Below are 22,162 nucleotides of genomic sequence, written 5' to 3' on the forward strand. Positions count from 1 at the left end.
CTGTTGATATTTAGCTCATTCCCCAAACTTTTGCTTATGGTGCCCCAAAGGTGCTTCATTTGATCTCATATGATATTTGGACTCGGATTGGGGGAGACCGTGTGGAGAGGAAGTCAACTTCCAGAGGTTGCCAATTCCTTGGTCGCTCTCTGGTAAGTTGGTCTTCAAAGAAATAAATTGTGTTTCTCTCTCGTCCATCGGGGCCGAGGATGTAGTAGCTGCAAGTTGTTGTGCTGAGTTGCTTTGGATGAGGAAAACTTGAAAGGACTATGGTGTCATTTATGACAAAGTGCCTATTTATTGTGATAATGAAAGTGCCATTTCAATCTCTAACAACCCGGTTCAATACCACAAGACGAAGCACATTAATATTCGTCATCACTTCATCCGGGATCATATCAAGTGTGGGGAGATTGATCTTATTCACCTCAATGCTAATGAACAACTTACTGATATTTTCATGAAGCCATTGGATGAAGCAAGATTTCATGAGTCAAGGCATGAGCTGAATATCATTGATTTGAGCAATGTGGATTGAAGTATTACACAACCCACCACTCTCATCATACTATCTTGATTAGATGTAGGCATGGATTTAAGGGGAGTGTTGTTCTCTCAATGAGCTGTCCCTCCCCCTATTATGCATAAATCGATCAAGTCTTTCACATTAGTCATTTTTTATGACACTTGTGCTTCAAAGACGAGTTTTGGTCATGGGCCCAAGGTTAAAATATTCGCGGTGTCATACCATTTGACTCAAACATAGATGGATTCAGCCATCCCCCTCCCCCCCCCCCCCCCCCCGCTCCTAGTGAGGCATTTGCTTTTGAGAGTTTGTCTATGTTTTGTGTCACTCCAAGTCGATTTTATTTAGTTTGAATCTTCAAAGTTTGGCGTGTCCTCTTTTCTTTAGCTGGCTTTTCAACATCTCTTACCCTTTGTGAAAAAGGAAAACAAAATCCATGCATAAGCCACCTCGCGGAGTCCTTTTGAAGTCCTCCTGAGCGGTACTAACGGGGGCCAGAGCGGTACTACCTCTCATAAGGGGTACTATCGCAGCCGACAGCGGTACTACTGGTCTTGCGAAACCATAGGGGGTTATGAGGCACGGGCACGATCAGTTCCTTCTCACCATACCCACTCATCCCCACTCCTTCTCATGAGTTTCTCTCTCCACGTGAACCTAGGGCTTCGTAGGCCACCTCTGAATCTCTGTTTTCAGCCGCTCTTACATGATTTCGACCGGTGGAATCGATCCCCACCTCCCCCTCTTGCCGTGGATGTCGGTATTGCCCGCGTTCTTCTCTCCTTTGGTTCTTTTTCTTAAGATCTAGGTCTAGGGCAATATGAGATGCATCCTTTGATTTTTCATTGAACCGTGGATTGACTAGGAAGTGTAAGGTGGCTAGGGAGTTGATCTGATATTTTGGTGGCAAATATCTGCACTTTGCATCCCCGGTAGTACCAGATCTGACCAACAGTAGTAACTACACCCGTGGCCTCTGCCCCAGGCAGTACTACCACTCTGATGAGCGGTACTACTACTCAGGGGCGGTACTACCGCTTGGGATGGCAATCGCACATATTTCTCACTTCCATATCAAATTTCCTCTAACTTTTTGGTTTCTGTTTGGCTTATGCATATCATTTACTCTCGTGTTTCCCTTTGGTTTGTGTTTTGCATCTCAGGTGGTGGTAGCACCACTCCTCAGGAGCGTAGGGTGAACCCCATCCGTGGGAGCTTGAAGCATTACCGCACCTCTGAAGAAGATAATTCAAGTCAGCAAACTTCCAAGGCAAAGGGGAAGCAACCTACTTTCAGGCCAAAGAACTCCCAATCCATGGCAAATCTATCCATCAAGGACTTCTGTATGTCCCACAAAGCCTATCCGTATGGTGACCCTCGGGATCCATCTCTACGCAACCGTCCTTTCTGGACCAGGAAGCAATTGTCGATCTATACTGATGTTCTGAAGGAAAAGGAGAATTCATATGTTCCTAATGTGAAATCCATTGACGTGGAATATCTGCAAAAGAATGTCAGATACTCCAGGACTTCTCTCCAACTATGTGAAAAACTGGGCATTCTCAACGTGATGCAGTTCAACAAGGACTTTGATCCAGAGATTGTAGTTGTGTTCTTTGCCATGCTGCATCTGGGGACTGATGAGGACATGATGTTAACTTGGATGACCAACGGAAGGCTGCTATCTGCTCCACGGAAGGCATTTATGAATCTGCTAGGATATGATGGTCATGGGCTCCATAACCCAGCGTGTTTTCGCCCACACAAAGAAACTACTTCAACCCACAAGTGCCACCTCTACAGATATAGTATGGAGAAGATATCCTCCACCACGGGCAAGTCTACTTGGGTGTTGGAACCATTCTTGGATATTATGCACAGCATCTTCCGGCACACTCTCTTTCCCGTGTGGGGAATCCGGATCAGGTACACTCGTACTTGGTGGATATGCTACTATTTTGTCAGCCTCATAAGTTCATGGCCAATGTGGTGGTGTTGGATGTATCACATGTTATGTGGTCTGAGCTCCTTTTTGCTGTTTTGGAGCGTAAGTGCCCTATCTATGGACCTTACCTGATGCATTTGATTGAGAGCACCTGGGAAATGACATTTCCTGGAGTTTTGTTTGAATGTGGTGAGCTGGTTCCACATAAAGTTGTTCAGCTAGGCAGAAGGATAAGTGGGCTACTCACACTGCTCCTGAGAGGGATATGCGAGAGGATGAAGAGGATGAAGATGACGAGGATGATGAGGACTATGTGGCCGAGGGTGGCGCTGCTCCCTGTGTTGTGACCCCTTCTGCAAAGACATATTGGGCTAGGAAGCTCAAGGAGAAGATGAAGAAGTTGATATGTCTACAAGCGAAGGGTCAGTACAGTGCTCACGCTGCCGAGAAGGCGGATATCAGCCATCACAAGGCTGTGGGTAGGCGCCTGGGCTTAGAGATTCATAGCGGTTCGGAGGACAGACTCACTGATGAAGAAACCTGGATCGCTCAACATTGCCCGTGGGATTCCGATGTTGAGTTGCCTCGCACACCTACTCCACCTGGCACAGTTCATCACAACTCAGAGTCCGGAGAGTATTGAAGTTAGTCACCAGAGTTACCGCCATCCTCGATCCTCTTAGTTATCTCTGTCCTATTTGTGTCTTGTTACCAAAGGGGAGAGAGGGATCTGCGAGTCACGAGTGTGTTTTTCATTGCCTGGTTTTATTCGCTCATGAACTCTTCTATCGTTTTCTTTGCTTGTTTTATGTGTGTGATACTCTTGTGCGACCGTGTCATATGGTGTGAGACATATGCTACCTTTAAATTATCTTATGTCTTAGTATGTGAGATGTCTATCTTCTGCCCTATTATTAGTGCTCACACATCACTTCTTGCATTTATATTGCTTTCATATTCTCGTAATGCAAGTAGTGTCTGTCTATAAAATATAGGGTGAGTGTTGATACTAGTGTGTGTACTTTGCATTTGAGAAGCATACTTGAAATAGTGCACACATCTAGGGGGAGCATGTCTATGTTTTGTAGATAGTGGGGTTTGATTTCTATCATGTTATATTATGTGTGCAAATCCCGTGTTGTCATCATTCTACCAAAAAGGGGGAGATTGGTAGGGCATATTTCCACCCTAGTGTTTTTGGTGATTGATGACAATGTAACTATGGACTAATCGTGTGCACTAAGCCTTTCACATATTTCATCATATGGAACAAAATGATTCATGCCCCCGGTGTATTTCAGCCTAGGCATTAGGATATTTTGGTTATTTCGGTTTGGGTAGTTCGGTTTATGGATAATTCGGGTATTCGAAAATGGGAACCAAAATTATTTCTGTCAAAAAAATACCCGAACCCAAATTACCCAAAATTTTGGTTTGGGTAATTCAGGTACCCAAAATACCCAAAATATTCTAAGCATACATCAACTTTTGATATGAATAACTCGGATAGTATGGGTATTTTTGGTAATATGAGTATTTTAGTTAGTATGGGTAACAAGTTAGTGTAATAATAGCATGAAAATTTTGGATAGTATGAATAATTTGGGTAGTATGGGTATTTCGGGTTTTCCACACTAGAACCCGAACCCTAACCCGAAAACCGAATAGTCAAGAAATGAGAACCGAACCCTTACTCGATACCCGAATTACCCGACAATTCGGGTAATTCGGTTCGGTTCGGGTTCGGGTACCCAAACGCCCAGGGTGAGGTGTATTAAAGTGAAGACGATTTTCCTTCTTACGTTTTATTCAAGGTTAACTTGAGTCGTAGGAAAAGTCGTACTATTAAGAGGGGGTCCGCATCGGAAACGTTTGGGTGGAATCATCACGTACACATTTTATCACACCCTTGTTCCTTTCCCGCCACGATGGAGCCTCTAACCTTGCCCTTATTCTGCCTGAAAAGACCCAAGTGATATACCGCTCCCATGAGAGGTACTACCTCTTATCTACGACAGTACCGCCCTGGTCAGCGGTAGTGCCCTCGCGAGTGTCGTTGCCTCGGGATCTTGACTCTTTTTGTGTCCGACTGAGCGGTTTTTGGAGCAGTAGTTTTGGGCGGTAGTACCGCTTATTACTATTGTGCTAGTTCCGCTCAGGTTTTCTTAGGATAGGCTCACATCGGATCTTGATCGGATGTAGGTGGAGTTACTACCCCTTATCGGCGGTAGTACCGCCCCGGTAGTACTACCTCCCTCTGCCTCCCTCCTGATCTGCTACTCTGCAGGCACATCGGTAGTACCGCTCCCCCAGGAGTGGTACTACCTCTAATGGGCGGTAGTAAGTACCACTCTCCAGAGCGGTAGTACCGCTCATGTGCAGGCTGTGTGAGTGGGTAACGGTTGGAATTGTCCCCCGCTATATAAAGGAGGTCTTCTTCCGCGAGAAGCTCACCTTTCCCAACACTAAACTCCATTGTTGCTCCAAGCTTCATTTTCGCCCAATCTCTCTCCCTAGCCAACAAAACTTGTTTATACTCTAGGATTTACTTGAGAAGGCCTTGATCTACACTTCCACCAAGAGAAATTTGATCCCCCCGCTAATCCCTTGCGGATCTTGTTACTCATGGGTGTTTGAGCACCCTAGACGGTTGAGGTCACCTCGTAGCCAAATTCCATTGTGGTGAAGCTTTGTGGTTTCGCTGGAAGCATCCAATTAAGTTGTGAAGATTGCCCCAACCTTGTTTGTAAAGGTTCGGTCGCCACCTTCAAGGGCACCACTGGTGGAATCACGACATCTCGCATTGTGTGAGTGCGTGAGGAGAATACGGTGGCCTTAGTGGCATCTTGGGGAGCATTGTGCCTCCACACCGCTCCAATGAAAACGTACTTCCCCTCAAAGGGAAGGAACTTCGGTAACACATCCTCGTCTTCATCGGTTCCACTTGTGATTACTTCTTACCTCTACTTTGTATGTGTTACTTGCGTGTCGTTGTTGTTGTTAGCATCATATAGGTTGCTCACCTAGTTACATATCTAGACAACCTATTTATTGCTAAACTTAATTTATTGGAGAAAAGCTAAAAATTAGCACTTGCCTATTCAACCCCCCCCCTTTAGTCAACCATATCGATCATTTCGCATACCCACACTAGAGATGGCTTGATAGGTATCACAACAAGGAGAGCTCCTATTGGACGTTTGTGTTTGTTAAATAACAGAGCTTTCGCTGAAGGGCGCGCAAATGGGCCGGCCCATTCGAAGACGTCCGATGTAAAATTTCACGAAAACAAAATGCGAGCGTGTGGAGTGAAAGTATAGACCTCATGCTACAAAGCACTGACGACAACCACTTGAGCTAGAAGTTGTGGCTGGCTACAAAGCACCGACACCACCACTAAGCTTAGATACATTTAGTTTTGCATGTCGTCTTGTGATCTACGATCTAAATGGGAGTTTGTCACCCAATGCCTGGAGAGAGTAGAAGAAGACCATGTCAATTTGCCCTTGTGGCACTTTTTTCTACCAACTCGGCCCGACGAGCGGGCTCGACCAATTAGTGATGTCGTCAAAGGAATTAGCATGTACCATGAGTGATGGTTTTCGTCACAAATTGTAAAGTCATAGTTTTGTTGCCAATGAGATCACTATTGTGATGGGGTTTTGCGCTTAATTCTTTTTCTCGCAATGGGACCCGGATGTTTCTTCGTTTTTTTAAACCGGACAAAAACCAGTTTTGTCTCATTGATTAAGCAAAACACAATACAAACAAAGCCACATGCAAACTACTACCTCTATTCCTAAATATAAGTCTTTCTAGAGATTTTACTAGGAACTACATACGGAAGTGTCTAGATTCATTCATTTTGCTTCGTATGTACTACTCCCTCCGTTCCTAAATATAAGACCTTTTAGAGATTCCACTATATACTACATACGGATGTATGTAGTCATATTTTAGAGTGTAGATTCACTCATTTTACTCCGTATGTATACTACATACGGATGTATGTAGTCATATTTTAGAGTGTAGATTCACTCATTTTACTCCGTATGTATACTACATACATCCGTATGTAGTCATATTTTAGAGTGTAGATTCACTCATTTTACTTCGTATGTATACTACATACGGATGTATGTAGTCATATTTTAGAGTGTAGATTCACTCATTTTACTCCGTATGTATACTACATACGGATGTATGTAGTCATATTTTAAAGTGTAGATTCACTCATTTTACTCCGTATGTAGTCTATAGTCAAAACTCTAAAAGGTCTTATATTTCGGAACGGAGGGAGTAGTTCTTAGTGAAATCTCTAAAAAGACTTATATTTAGGAACGGAGGGAGTACTCGTGAAATTTCTAAAAAGACTTATATTTAGGAACGGAGGGAGTACTCACAAAGCATGAAACCCCGAAACCACAAACATGCCCAACGTGCAACAATCAATCACAAACCCCTCTACTTCTACACCTTGGCTTAAGAGAACAGACACCACCAAAGTGGGCCCGGATGCTTCTTGCAGTGTTCTTTGACATCCACGCTTTTTTTTAACACCACATCCTTTGACATACACGCTTTTTTTTTAACACCACATCCACGCTTTGTGAGTGTCATTGACTCCACTGACAAGTGCCCTGCCCGGCGACTTGACTGTGAAGATCCAAAAGAGGCAAAAAAAAAATGCTACGTTCTTCAACCAAGCCATCAATGAGAACTTGTTCCGGAAGCAAAAAAAGAAAATAACAGCACTACCTGAGCAACGCAATATGTTAAAAGTACACAAAGAATCAACGAATTTTGATTATGTGAAGGGCAATGCTTCTATCGGTTTATTCTTTCCATGGCTACACAAGGATAACAGAAACAAGAGACCAAAGACAAAAACACCACATATATACCACAAAGAATCAGGAATTCTTGATCAGCAGAAGGATACTTCTTCCCGCCAACAAAAAAAAAAGAGCAGAAGGATACTCTTCTGCCTTTTACTTTGTATGATCATCCGGCCACCTCTCTCCTTCCTACTGGAAAATGTTTCCAGTGGTGAGCACAATTAGCTCCACTGGTCGGAAGAAATGATTTGGTGCCGTGTTCACTTTCTGCGCTTCCTCTGCTTTCGCTTCAACTTCTCAACTGCAACAGGTGGCTTCTCAAGCTGTACTCTCGCATCTATGTAATGGGAAATTTTCAAGAAACCCGTTAGATATGTCCGCGGTAAAGACACGATCACACAAGAACATAATGATGTATATTCTGAGCAGAATGCAAGTTACTATTGATTTGAAACTGTACCTGCATATGGTGTGCTTGATTTAGTAGATTCCCGCACTCTTCTATCAAGTCCCTTTCACTAGTGATTATTTGTGCAAGTCTGGAGGCCACGCCATCAACCTCTTCAACCTATATGACAAGAACAAAATCCGGTTGCATCAGTATAACAAGAATAACTCAAAATGATACTGCCTCCATCCAAAATGCAACTCATTTCGAATTTGTACCAGTCAAGGAATAATTAATTGTGCGTCTAAAATTCCAGATTGATGTATCAGTACACTTGTCATGAAACATACATTAATTTCACTTAGAAAACTTCTGGCATTTAAATCAGACAAGACTGCGATGACAATTATAAACTATTGGATCTTTCTTACAAGTATACAAGTTTAAAATAAATGACATCAGCATATTCTAGCATATTCGCAAATAAAGCTTCCTACTGTGTTTGGAGTTAGAACTGAAAATTTGGATGGCAGTGAACTTCACAACCTCCGTCCACCATAATATAGTTATTTGATACGGAATATGTCCTCACATAGACGATCAATATGCAGATTATTTTTCAATCAGTTTTAAGATATACTCCCAGAGTATATTTAGTGATCTAAACGCTCTTTAGTGAACACAATTTAAAAGAACCAGTTCAAAAAGGTTACATTTCTAGGCCTGAAAGCTACGGAGTATTTGATAGTTTTCTCACCTTTGGTAATAAATTTCGAACAAGAGGCGACGCTGGTTCCAGTAGTTGTGCAGCAGAGTTAAGAACTTCCGAGATTTCCTCATAGTTTGCCTGCAAGGAGTAGTCTTAGAACATAATATTTGAACTGCACCACGAAGATATTTTGGTACTATCTATGCCTGCAATGTGAAATTATTGCAAAATCCTACCCTAACACCCCCAATTATAGGTAGCCTTAGCGAGGCATTATGCAGCGCAGATGTTGCCCCTGTCAAGCAGCTGGAATAATCCTCCTCAACATCACTCCATCGATCCAAATACGGCACCTGAAATTTTTGCAAATAAACAAATTAAATTTTCATAGAGCATATGTTCTCACATACTAGAAGATAAATACACACTTGATATTCTCTATTTCCCACTATGTATGCAGATTATTTTTTAGTTTGAAGCACATATTTACACATAAATCATCCTAAGTGTGCTGATGCTAGTGCACAGACGTAATATCCATTGGGCACATATTGAATGTAGTTGTAGGTTAAATTTCAGCACACCATTAGGAATAGATAATTAAGTTGGTTCATAATTGGACAAACTGAGATCAAAACTGTGAAGGTGGTGATGCGGAGTCATATCCCTTTGATGGCTCCATCTCATGCGAGTGAGGAAACAAATTCATTCATGTGACATACCCAATTTAAACATTTTGATAGCTCAACTTGGATAGTCAGAAAGGCCTATACAACACTTCCAAATATTCAGAAAGCAAAATGTGCCTAAAAAATTGTTACCTGAGCACGAACAATTGAGCACAATCTCTGATCCCTCTTGATCTTCTCAGCCTTTGCCCTCTTATCAGAGACCGATTCTCGTAGCCCAGCCATTCTCTCAGCCAGTCCGAACAGGGAGTTCTTCACACCCAACAAAATAAAAACAATCAGCATCTCAGTCACACTGTAGAGATCAAACCACATCATGTCACAGTAACAAGGCCTCACCTCCGCCGCAGCAGCCTTGGCCTTGGCCGCCTCTGCCGCCCGGGCGTTCAGCAACCTGTACTGGACGTAGCGGTTGTTCAGCAGCCGCAGCTGGTGCACGTCCTCCTGCTTCCCGGCAACCTTTCTCCCCCCAACGACCGCCGCCTTCTTCATCTCTGCTAGCTTCGTCCCATGTGGCTGCGGTGGCCTTGGCGCCGCCATCACCTTGGCCGCCGGAGCCGGACAGCTCGAGAGAGCCGAATTAAGCGACCGGTGGCACAGCGGGATAGCCGCCCCGCGTGTGGACCCGCCCGACTCAGGAACCGACGACCGGAGCTCCGACGACAGGCGGCCGCCACGGCAGGACGCGGGGCCGAGCAGCGGCGGGCTCTCGCAGGGCGCGGCCGCCAGCGAGATCCCATCAGGCTCAGAGAAGTCGGTGAGGGTGGAGGACGTGTCCGTGGAGCTGCAGGACGCGGCGTCATCCGCGGCGGAGGAGCAGGAGGAGGCGCGCGCGGGCGTGGGCGGGCGCGGGTAGCCCCTGCGCCCCGTGGACGGGGCCGGCCCGCTGGACGCGCGGGGCAGGAGCCTGGGGGGCGGGGCGCCGGCTGCGGCAGAGGAGGAGGACGAGACGGAGGCCCGCGGGTTGGGGGCGATTTCGCCGAACAGCTTCTGCACGGCACGCCTGCGGGTGGAGGGCGGGACGGGCGGGGGCTGGTTCTCGTTGGCGAAGGGCGTGGCGACGCGCGTGTGGGCGCGCGGGGACGGCGTGGGCGAGGAGGCGCGCGACGAGGAGGTGGAGAGGCGCGGGGAGGCGGCGGAGGAGGAGAGGGCGGGGGCCGGGGTGGAGAGGTATCTGGAGCTGACCTCCCGCGCGCGGCGGCGCGGGCGGGGCGCGGCCGTGAGGAGCGGCGGCGGGGGCGGGGGCAGGTCGGCGGCGGCCGCCGGGTGCGGCGATGCGGAGGCGGCGGCGGCCATGGGGGGCGGGGATCGGATTCGATCGGAGCGGAGGCGGAGGGAGTAAATAGCCGTTGAGTCGTAATGAGATGGATTTTCAGGGTGGGACGAGACGAGAGCGGAGGGGAGGGGAGCGTAACGGCTAGTTCGGGAAAGGGGGGGCGGGGTCTCGGTTTAATACGGCCGGCGTGGAAGAAGGGGGGTTTAACGGTAGGCACACGCAAGGCGGGGGTGGAGGCGTGTTTGTGTCCGCTGGGAGGTGGGCCCCACATAGGTTTGTCTCTCTCTCCGTATATTAGAGTATTATACGATGATCGCCGATGAGATCATCATGAACGGATGATGGCGGGGTCGAGGGAGAAACCAGGCCGGCAGGTCAAAGATCAATCCACCATTCGCGAATCAACTTGTGATTAATGATTAGAACAAATAATGATATCCCAGCCCATTAAATTCTGATGCTCCCGTTATTCTGTTTATTTTAAAAAAAAATTGGTACGCATTTAGTAGGAAAAGATGTTCATGCCAACTATGAGACGCATATGATGGCTTCGTCAATCTCAAGATGATGTACCGACATAGTCTTTTAAAGATGTTCATAGGGATAGAGTCCGTGTATATATGTTTATAGAGATGAATGTATGCACATATTTATATGAGTGTCTGTGTTTGTAATGTGTTGTAACAAATAATATCAATCCATCATTCCAGGTCATCTCTCTTGTTGATAAGTTGCACAATGATTCAGCTCTTAAAACTTTCCTTTGATGGGAATTCAACCATCAAACTTAGAGCACCTCCCCTTAAAATAGGGCTGCTCAACTTCTATCCAAAAAACGAGATCCAACGGCGGTCCTAAATATATAATTTTTTATGGTTTTATTTTAGGACTGCCCAAAAACATAGTACAAATGGCGCATATTTGAATCATGCAGCAGGCTGTCCAATGCGGACACGACCGCGACTCGCATGCTACAACCTTCATAAGCTTCCATCCCGTACACGTAAAACCTCAAACGCCCCTTACCCACGCATCGCCGCCACCTAATCCAACCAACCACCCCCCCCCCCCCGACCTCTCTCAACCTCTCTTCACGCCGACGTATATGTAGCTACTGAAGTCGCTCCCCCCCCCCCCCCCCGTCACCGAATCCGCCATCGTCGATTGTCATTGCTGGAGATCCACACCACCCGCCTCTCTCTGCCTATGAATGATGCCGTTTTTGCTCTCAATGTATGTTGCCGCGCCGCGGATCAAGGAGCTTCACCGGCTTCCACAACGTTCGTTGTGTGACATTTCTTAACCGGGATCACACACGATCAGGGACGAAGCCAGCATTCATACATAGAGGGGGCAAGTTTGTTCATGAAGAGGGCAAAGTTTATATGAAGTGAAATTTTTTGATTGCAACAACCACAATCATAGTAGATTTGTTTGGGGGGGGGGGGGGGGAGGGGGTCTAGCCCCCCTCGTCCCCCCCCTAAATTCGTCGCACACGATGACGTGCGGTAGTGGCTCGACACGTATGACGAGCCGGACGTCGGCGCCCGCGCCTTCGACAAGGCATATTGGCGACTAGGCCGGCCAAAGCGGGACTTGAACTTCCCGAACATCAAGACTCAAGCCGATGAAGAGTTCGCCAGTCCCGAGATCAAGATGGACTACAGCGAAGGACTCGGTGCAACATTCATCAGCGGGGTGAGGCTGCCATGGAAGGTTTTACGCAGATACAGGCCCTCTATTCTAGGGGTAACACTCACGTTTGAATGTTTTCTCTCTTGCATGAGCCTGAGTGATTACAGAGGTTTGTCTTGCATGTAGATTCAAGTCAACCTGTCTAGGTCTCACGCCCTTTTCACCTTATATACTATGGCGAAGACATGGAGTTACAAGGGCTGTTAAGAGAAGTGCAGGTTTCTTGTGCTCGGGCTCCATGGAGCCTTTTTTATAATCAAATATCGCATTTCAAAGTTTCAAAAGAATCTGGAAAAAAAGTTCAACATTGATATACGGATGTATACCACATGCGTGTAAAATTTAATGACAAAATACATTGATTAATGAACTATCGCAAGCATAGTTATCACAAGGAGAAAATCGTTGGTTTTATATAGTGAACGGTGCACTGCTGTTCACTGTTTTTTAAACACCAATTAGGTTGTGTTTTTTTTGTAGCTCGCATGCCAGTGTATTTCACTCCGAAAATTTGCACACATGAAGTATACATCCGCATGATACTGTGCATTTCCTTTTAGAATTTCAAAACACTGAAACAGTTTTTTTGAATTAAAAACAGATAACAGCAAACATACATCAGGAACATACAAAGTCGAAAGCTCTAAGAACATGACAACGGCACAGCAGATATCAGTTCGCACAACAAAAGACAACGGCAAACATACATCAGGAACCACAGAGGCAAGACGAGCTTACCTTTCAATACACTGTCACTTCACGACAGGCATTTCCGTGACAGCGTAATTATGGCCCTAATGATTTCAGATTTCACTGGAAATCTGGAGTACATACATCACAGTAATGTTCGGCTCACGCGGTACGTTCACTTCACAACAAGGGTTTTCCGAGCCAACGCAGTTGGCAATGATCAGCGCTGAGCTGTTGGAAACAAATGATCTGGTGTAAGGCAGCGGCTTTGGGTCAACAAAGTCCGCCGCAGAGCTTTGCCGTTTCAGCTGGAGCCCCACCATGCACCATCTGAGCCTTGTAAATATATACAGGAGGCATGCTGTCCTGATCAGGCTTATGAATCTATCCTACAGTATGCTCTGCCATATGCTACTCAACTAGGGCAAAGGTGTGTGTTTATATCGTTTAATGGCTCCAATCTGGATCCCACGTTCTACGATATCGTTAGGTCCATTGGCACTTGGCACCGTGTATAGCTAGTCGTGCTCATACTCTGCTATTGGTCATAGAACCCTTGTCTCTGGTTTTGGGGCTGATCACCTGTCGCGAACCAAGCAGAGAGCAATCAGCGATTTCAGGGACACTCGAGTGAATTATTCAGACGGAAAAACTAAAGCTAATGACGCAATATAACATGCTTCAAACAAAGAATTCATTCTGTAGTAATCATGTGTGTGGGCACTCTGGCCACCGAATGACGGAATGTTTTTTACTTACCGAAATCATCAGCATCATCATCAGTCTGACTGGTGAAAAATGGAGTTAGATAGTTCTTGTCAAGGGCGGTGAACGATGTTGTGCTGTGTCATCATTTGAACGGTAATCAGTTGTTTACGGAGTAATGATTTGTATGCAAATGGAAATACATGATCTGACAACGAGTACCTTTTGTGGAACTCCTTGAGTTTCATTCTCAATCCTCCTCCAGACGATGTGCCTTCCTCATAAGTTGGGGGAATGTAACCATTGTTATCCTCGTAAGTCTGAGAATGTTGGCACACAGAAATTAGTCCTAAATCCAAAATTATCCTCGAAAAGCAAGCAAACTGTACCACACAGCATGATAATACAATATAAATAAGAACCTACAAACCATGATTAGCTACCCAGCTAGAGGGCAATTGTTTTGTAGGCCCATAGCAAAATACGACCCTGAGTAGCTATTACCGCAAAAAGAATTGAATCCCAGTGGATCCCAGCATTAAATTAATAGCATAAAAAATAGCATATTTTCAGAAAAAAATGTGAGTTTTTTTAGAAACACAGAAAATAGATAGAGTAATGAGAACAGAAAACCAAATCAATGCTTACTTCTATTGATGTATTTTCATCACCAATTACATCCAAAGCTTCTAACATGGTGCCTGTCGACCCTCCAATAAGAAGAACCTGCATGATTTCAAGTAATTTACGAGAGTTGTGCAACTCGCTTTAAGAGTATCTGATGGTAATGTGGAATTACATGCCAATTATCCCAGAGTAGAGCACAGGAATGCCATGCATACAGAACTTACAAAGAACTTTTACTGCACAGAAAGGATGTAGCAACTTGATTATGTGCTCGTTAGGTTTACCTAATTATTTCGGCAAAATTGCTTGTTCTATGAAACTATATTTGTAATACGCATCAGAGCAAAATAAAAGCTTAATTAATATATAAGTGGACCAACTAGCAAAAATTATAAGCAGCACATCATGCCATCCCAAGAAATGCAATACACATATAAAAATGCCATTCCAATTGGTAGCTTCATCATTTCTTGACTAGTGCCCAAAATTAAAGAATTAAAAAATGTGCAAATACCGTTAAAACGACAATGGCTGTGGTAGCTGTTAATATCGTCTTTCCATGTCCTTCAGGAAGTTCATGCACAGATTGGAGAGCAAGCGCAAAAGCCATGGCTCCTCTAAGCCCTATTTGTCCAAAATCCAGATAATGAAAATTAGCCTTTTAGAAGCCTTTATCATATACTCCCTCCATCTGGAAATACTTGTCGAAGGAATGGATGTATCTAGATGTATTTTAGTTCTAGATACATCCATTTGTATCCATTTTGTGACGAGTAATTCCAGACGGACGGAGTATGTATCAAGTTGCCAATTACAGTATAATGAAACTCACCACTGAAACAAAGAGCCTTCTGGTGATTTAGAGGTATACGCCGATGTTCTGGCCGTGATATATTAACCAAGTAGGCACAAGAAAAGACATTTGCTGCCCTACACAGAAACAAAATTGCAGGAAAGAATGTCAAGAGAGTGTGCTTGTTTCACCACTGAACTTACTTGGATATGACAAATTCGATAGTTGGGATAAGTCATGCATTATTTTCTACATGTTCTACATCATTGCAGACCCAGTTTGACTTCCATTCAAGTATGTGACTAACAACACGGTGACAAGGCATGGGTATTTTATACACATCACAATATGACCATTGCTAAATGCTCAAACAGTGCAGGACACAGTTGTGAGATCTAAACACAACATGCTTTCTACTTTGTAGTGTCTAGTAACTTAGTAAGTACTCCCTCCGTAAAGATATATAAGAGCGTTTAGATCACTAAATTAGTGATCTAAACGCCCTTATATTTGTTTACAGAGGGTACTATATATGTGAAACAATGGCATAGCCGTAGGAGTACCTTGCAACAATTATAAATATCTATTGTTAAGTCAAGGAACCAAACTTCAAGCAAAGAATTGAATAGACCCAACTGATGATATGTGAAAGTAAAACAAAGGATACAATCGAGAAGATGATGAACCCAACGTGTGACCAGCTATGTTCTTCCATGGCGATATCAAAGCCCATATAAATGAAGCTGAAAAATAAAAATTAGTCAGTTGGGACGAAAGAGCACAGTTATATTTCAATCCTATATACCCAAGGAGTTCATCCCCACTATCTTATTTATCTTAACATGCAGCCTATCCACCACCTCACATATGTCCCACACATGCCATCTCCCATTTAAATGCACACGCAAGCCCTCCACATCATCAAGCGCATGCAATCAATCAACTTTCCACTTTCCACCATATGCACGCCCTCCACATCATCAAGTGCCCATGCAACCATTCAACTTTTCACTTTTCACTTTCCACCACATGCACTCCCTCCACATCATCAAATAACATGAAAGCCCTCCACATCATTTATTTTTATTTTTATTTTTCAACAATAAATAATTGAACTTGAATGTCACAAGACAATATAACATGCATACACCCTCCATTTACCTCTAGGTTGAATATGGTGCGTACATATATTTTATTTTATTTTTGATAAGTTCATTGCTTAGAAAATCCGCAGCGACGCGCGGGCGTTATCTAGCTACTCATTATGAGTGTCCCGGGGCTTACACAAATGTTTCAGCCAAAGATGATAGCAAGTGAAAAAAGGCGGAAACAAAGCGCTGCGAGTTATCTGACAGGTTAGAGTACGTATAGTGCTTCATAACCTGAGAAGAAATAGCAAATATGATGTCAGGAGACATAGCCACAGCAGAAACATGACTAGATATCACATAATATATTCCATATTGTTCCTACCATCCCTGTGAATAGTATAGAAACAATTCCTGACAAGCCAAGTCCTTCCGCTAACATATACCTAAAAATTAAAGTGAAACAGTTCAATGAAAAAAAACACCCCAAAATGGAAAGAGTGAAGTTTCAAATGTCCTTACGAGAAGTATGGGAAGAGAACAAAAAGGCAGCACTCCAAGTTCTGAAGACTGAAATAGTAAAGATACCACAAATTTAGAACTGGCAACATATGTCAATTTATTTAAAGTGAAGACTGAAAATAGGTACGGAGCAACATGATATTACTTACTTGTCAATATCCAATCCCGCGTATTTGAATAGGTACCAGGAGGTCAAGGCATCACAATATCAACACAGTATAAGAAGTGGTGGGCATGGAATAGTGCCTAAATAATCCAAAGTCACATCGTGCACACACAGACAAAAGCAGCAAACAAGAATGACGATGTACCTTACAGTAGGGCAAAAGATGGCATGTGATGCCAACAACAGGAAGCGAGATAATATTATGTAGATTGTACCAACTTTTCTTGGTTACAGCTATCTAAGAACAACATTTTTCTAGTAACAGTTGTCTAGGACTAGAAGCAGCAGTACTGTGAAACTCACTAGAACATACAGAACATGAATTATAGACAGCATATGAGGCAAACTTGCAAACAGAGTTTTGTATGCAAGACAATTAGAAAGGATATAAGAGAAGAGATAAATCCAACTCCGACACCTGCAAATCATAGAAATGGAATGATTACATGTATTATTATCCAGAAAGTAATACAGAAATATATTATTATCCAGAAAACATATCCCTAAATTAAGATACTGATGGATCTCCTCTGGGGTCACATGTATTATTGTTAATGAGAACTGCACGAGAAGGAACATCAGAGAGGGGCTGTGATCCAAACATATTGTAACTCTGTGCAGCGTACCAGTGTCTCTCATGTGTACGAGGGAAGAATACATGTTAAGTCTACATCCTCAAGATGTCCAGGAGGAATATAAAATGAGCACATCCGTAGAAGGAATAGCAATATAAGAATTAAGTCCTGCTACTAGGAACAGAGTTCCAAAGCTCACAAGTAGGCATAGAGGCTGAGGTCAGGTACTGGCATGTACCACAGAAATCATAAGTCAAACGGCATAAATGCTGGGCCATTTTTGCTGCTCAAAACTTGTAATGGCTGCAGTGCGTCGAGTCATCCCTATAAAGGGACGTGAACTGAACCTCAATAACGAATTAATCTATTCTCCCAATTTTCGTTTATCAAAGATACAGTTGTAAATCGTGAAAGTGACACAAGAACTGCAATGGATCAACGCTAGTGATGCATAGCAGTACTGCTCCAGCATTACTCGTGTGCTTGGGAAGCATGCCTAGCACATTACTAGATTTGCGGTTCGCTCGGTTCATGATTTGGTTTCACGATTCATTATTATTTCCTAAGAATCGAGTTTTATGAGTATACACCCTGATTCGCAAATCAGGATGAAACACATGGACAAAAACCAAAATAGCCATCTGCTATACCACGCCACCACCACATGTACTCCCCCATCTCCCACACTCCTCCTACTGCCTCCCTGCTGCTTGTTCCTCACCGTGTCTGCATCTCCCTTCTTGCAGCCATACCTGCTACTCCTCAAGGACGACAACGATGGCGATAAGACGGTAATAGAGACTGCTCGAACGGCGATGGCACCAAGACGATAAAGTGGCAAAGGAAGCACCATAATCAAAGAGCAAGGGCAGCAGTACGGTTGAATGACATGGAAACTGACATGGGTCCATGCAGGTTGCTAACACAGAGAGACAGAGAACTGGGGGTAATTCCAACCCCGATCTAGATCGATCAATTGGATCAGGGCTTGGCTATTTCTCAGCAAACCGTGCAGCTATTCAATAGAAAATAGGGATTGAGTATGATTACTTAGGAGTGCAGTTTCTTTCATGATCGAGGCTTGAAATAATGTTTGTGTTGTATGGGTCAAGTTGAGTAACTAAGTAACAGTAATCCCCTAAGGGTCGTACATTGTACATCCAGAAAATGAAGAAATAATGAATGCTTTATATTGAAGAAGTTAATAGTAGAGTTGTGATTAGTCATTACTAAAATGTTCTAGCTAGTAAGTGCCCAAAATGTGTAACTAAGTATGTATGGTCATGGCAATCTTACATCCAATTGAAAAGTGTATCTTCGGCACTGGTGCTAACCTGATGACATTGAACCAACAAAGATCTCAAGGAACTGTAGAATCATCATAAAAATGTTCTCGCCTCCTGCTGCATTACTCCTGACTGATGACATTGTCCTGAAGAAAATAATTGACATCAGCGAGAAGTGCACATCTTGGAAGAATTATGTAACAGGCTCATTGATAGAAATAAACCTGTAAAGAGAAATTGCCATCTGCACTCTCCAAATAGGAAGGCATATAAGTTAGTCATAGGCACGAGGAAGTACTGATTATACTTGCATGCACTGGAAACAAGTAAAAACAGACCGCATCGTTTAAAACAGATTCGCCGAACACCAGAGCATACAAGTTAACATCACTTCCCAGTTCCTGCACAGAAATGATACCACAAGTTCATGTTATTAGTTCAGGGACTCAGCATACTCAGAGTCGCACATTTGCATTACCTCTTCAATAAATGTGGCATCAAATACTGACCATCAATGTAACAACTGAACCTTTAAATGCTGACATTAATATGTAAATGCTACTAGTACCTCCTTTCCGGTTTATAAGGCTTGCACGTATATCTAGGTTGAGTGGTTGACAAATAGACCAATGTAATACAAGTTATAAATCACAAAAAATACATCATTAGAAACTTCAAATCGTGTACTTTCTAATGGTATAATTTTTAGACTATACAGCTCAATTTATGTTGGTTAAATTATAGATCTAGGGATACGCACAAGCCTTATAAACCGGAAAGGGGGTAGTATGACGCTTCATCTTGCAGGCGAGACCGCAAGAGGAAACATGGACTTTCAGACTAGTGTGACATCCTGTCTTAATAGGAATGATAGACTACTCATATCAACAAGGAATTCCTTCTTTTCCGGGAGCCATCCGCAAGGAACCTCGAAACTAAGTGTGCTTGACTTGGAGCAACATGAGGATGAGTGACCGACTGGGAAACTGATCCCGGGTGCGCACGAGTGAGGACAAAGTGCGCAGGAAAGACTAGTGTTGGTCTGTGGGGCTAGTCTAGATCCCACCAGGCGTAATAGGAATCGATGGTTGTGGCCGGGGCATTACAACTAGCCCACAGGACATACTTACCAAGTATTACCTACATCAGTAGAGCATGGTGCTTCATTTTTCAAGCATGAGGAAGTCCCTTTTCTAGCGGAAAACTATTAATAAGATCCTTCGCATTTCTTCAAACAACAGAGACAACTTTAGTGACTTATTTACTGATATAGTGACAGTTAAATCACTACAACATTCCAAAGTTCTTGGGAACAAAGGCACAAAGGCCCACAACAACAGTTAAATCACTACAGAGTAAAACTGACTCGGAACAAATATAGCTAACTATACAGGTCCGAGAATGAGATGGAGAAAAGAAAAGCTAGGCACCTGGAATATTGATAATACTGTGACAGGATCAGTCGCGGATATAAGAGCACCAAACATAAGACATTCAACCAGTGGAAGTTTATACATTAGAAATGTGAGTCCACCAAGATAGCTGCAGTGAAAACAGATACATGCTTAGAAGATGAAAGATATTTCAATAGAAGTAGACAAAAAAAGTTTGTTATGCTTACACAAGCATCCCAGTTACGATGGAAGCGATGAATGTCCCAAGAATGGCAAAAGTAACAATAGCCCCAAAGTTGGCAAAGAATGGTTTCTGTAAAGAGACATCTTAGGAAAAGTAGCTTAGATAAAGAAAGTATTATCAATGTATAGTACTTACTGGGGATAAGCTGAATCCTGATTGGGTTCACCGAAGTCAAGGAATACAAGTTCCAATTTAGAAAAGAGAACTATTCTAGTTAGGAGGGTTAGAGAAGTATTTGGGGAAGTTACAAGTTAGGAATCCTATTTTGGTCACCAAGGTACTAGCAATGTTAAAAACAAGAAAACTGAAGAAAAAGGATATAATATTATAGGAGGTAATAAGAACAAGAAGAAGAATTCTTCATGGAAGTTGAACCATGTCCTGCAAATCAGAGGGAACAATGCATGATCAAGTGGAACATGTGAACATTGTGTGTAAGATCTAGACTACAGTGAGCACAACACAAATGATGCAGAAGTCCAAATAAGAACAAAACTACACGATCAACACGAACCTAGTGTTGGTCTCTGTGTTCGAAATATTAGCAAGCCCACCAACAACTAGTCCTGTAAAACAGTCATGAAAGTTCCGTAAGTCAAAGAATGCCCACAATATAACAAATGAAATGAAATGAAAACAGGAACTATGAAACTGGTGTATAATACTATACAATAGAGCAATCAGAGATCTCAATTTATTTTCTTGTTCAAATATCAGTTCGCTCATTTGAGGGAAGACTTCGTGGAAGCAAATATTTATGCAATGGATCTCCTTGATCAAATGAGGAGCTACTGTTGGACTGCATCGAATTGATGGCACATTTTGAACAATTATCTTATCTTAAACTGGGCCACTCGAAAACAGAGAACATCAAACTAGCCGCTATTTTTTTAAGGATATATCTCAAAGAACCCGAAACTGGAATTTACAGTTATAATAAGTCCGGGGAGAGCCCTCGAATAAATTTCACCAACAAACGTTTTGCGCATTCCCAGTGGCATGACATCATATGAATGGGTTTAAACCCCAAGTATGCTCAATCTGATTCTGATAGCAAGACAACAGACCCTATCACTAGCCTGGTTTAGAGTTAACAGAAATACTAATTATCCCGTTCTTCTGTGCGGTTTGTGCCAGCTTAAGGCCAAACAAGGAGGAAAAGGGATTGGTGAAAACTAACATGATCGGAACTAAGATAGAAGTTTCCATAATCTACGAAATGATCAGACGTGCGAGCAGCCGGCGGCCAGGGCTAGGGATCAGACGCAAGGGTCAGGCAGTCGCCTCGGCCGCGGAGGCGGGCGGGCGTGCGTGCGTGCGTGCTGTAACATGAACATACCGATGAGGAGCGAAGCGCTGGCCTCGGGGAGGTAGTAGAAGCGGTGGCGGCGGAGGACGTGGCCGAGCACAAAGGAGAGCACGAGCATGGAGATCTGCAGCAGGATCCCCACCCCCGCCACCTGCTGCTCCTTGCCGGGCGGGGCGGGAGGGGGCGGGGCCAGCAGCCCGCCCCCCGGCGGCGCCGCCAGGGCCATGCTCAGCTCCATCGCCATGCCCGCCGGCGAGAAACGCTGGGGGCGGCGGCCGGCGACGAGGGGATCAGTCAATCGGGGCCTTCCGGAAGACTGCCTGAGTGGGAGGAAGCTTGGAAAGTGCGACTTGTTGGTGGGGCCGCAACTTTCTAGCACAGAGAGCGCGTTTCGTTCACGTCCTGGAGTTGCCTGGGAATTGTTCCTTTTTTTGGTTCGTGCCTAGCCTGAGGCGGGGCGTGTTCGAGATCTTACAAATTTTGAATTTTGATGTTCGAACGCCATTTTTTTTAACATGGCAAATCGAACGCCTGAGATCGATGGTTGCGACTGAGGGGTCTATGGCATCAGTTGGGAACGATCTAGGTTCTTTGCCCGACGGGGATACACAGGTGAGCGATGCCTCTGATATCCCTTCTTTCAGTTGCGGCCCGGCTAGGAAGCGCGTGGCTAAAGCGATGAGGTCTCGAGGAGTTC

At 44.0% G+C, this 22,162-nt stretch overlaps 2 protein-coding genes across 2 annotated transcripts; both read right to left on the reverse strand.

The window, feature by feature from the left end:
* Positions 1–7,246: 7,246 nt before the first annotated feature.
* LOC123394958 (protein ENDOSPERM DEFECTIVE 1-like) lies at positions 7,247–10,406 on the reverse strand. The gene is made up of 6 exons (XM_045089863.1): positions 9,435–10,406; positions 9,228–9,347; positions 8,643–8,759; positions 8,455–8,544; positions 7,770–7,877; positions 7,247–7,646 (listed from the first exon to the last, which is right to left on the reverse strand). The coding sequence occupies exons 1-6, from the start codon at positions 10,389–10,391 to the stop codon at positions 7,599–7,601; spliced, it is 1,440 nt and encodes a 479-aa protein (XP_044945798.1). The 5' UTR covers positions 10,392–10,406; the 3' UTR covers positions 7,247–7,598.
* Positions 10,407–12,738: 2,332 nt separating this feature from the next.
* On the reverse strand, positions 12,739–21,859 carry LOC123452380 (sodium/hydrogen exchanger 6-like). The gene is made up of 22 exons (XM_045129028.1): positions 21,496–21,859; positions 20,671–20,722; positions 20,478–20,537; positions 20,292–20,316; positions 20,140–20,225; positions 19,949–20,060; positions 18,857–18,919; positions 18,743–18,762; positions 18,567–18,664; positions 17,047–17,075; positions 16,641–16,672; positions 16,492–16,539; positions 16,355–16,415; positions 16,166–16,263; positions 15,549–15,624; positions 15,445–15,464; positions 14,921–15,018; positions 14,603–14,712; positions 14,110–14,187; positions 13,684–13,781; positions 13,516–13,598; positions 12,739–13,338 (listed from the first exon to the last, which is right to left on the reverse strand). The coding sequence occupies exons 1-22, from the start codon at positions 21,707–21,709 to the stop codon at positions 13,295–13,297; spliced, it is 1,605 nt and encodes a 534-aa protein (XP_044984963.1). The 5' UTR covers positions 21,710–21,859; the 3' UTR covers positions 12,739–13,294.
* Between the last annotated feature and the right edge of the window lie 303 nt (positions 21,860–22,162).

This window comes from Hordeum vulgare, chromosome 5H, assembly GCF_904849725.1.
Source record: "Hordeum vulgare subsp. vulgare chromosome 5H, MorexV3_pseudomolecules_assembly, whole genome shotgun sequence".
NCBI classification, from domain to species: Eukaryota; Viridiplantae; Streptophyta; class Magnoliopsida; order Poales; family Poaceae; genus Hordeum; species Hordeum vulgare.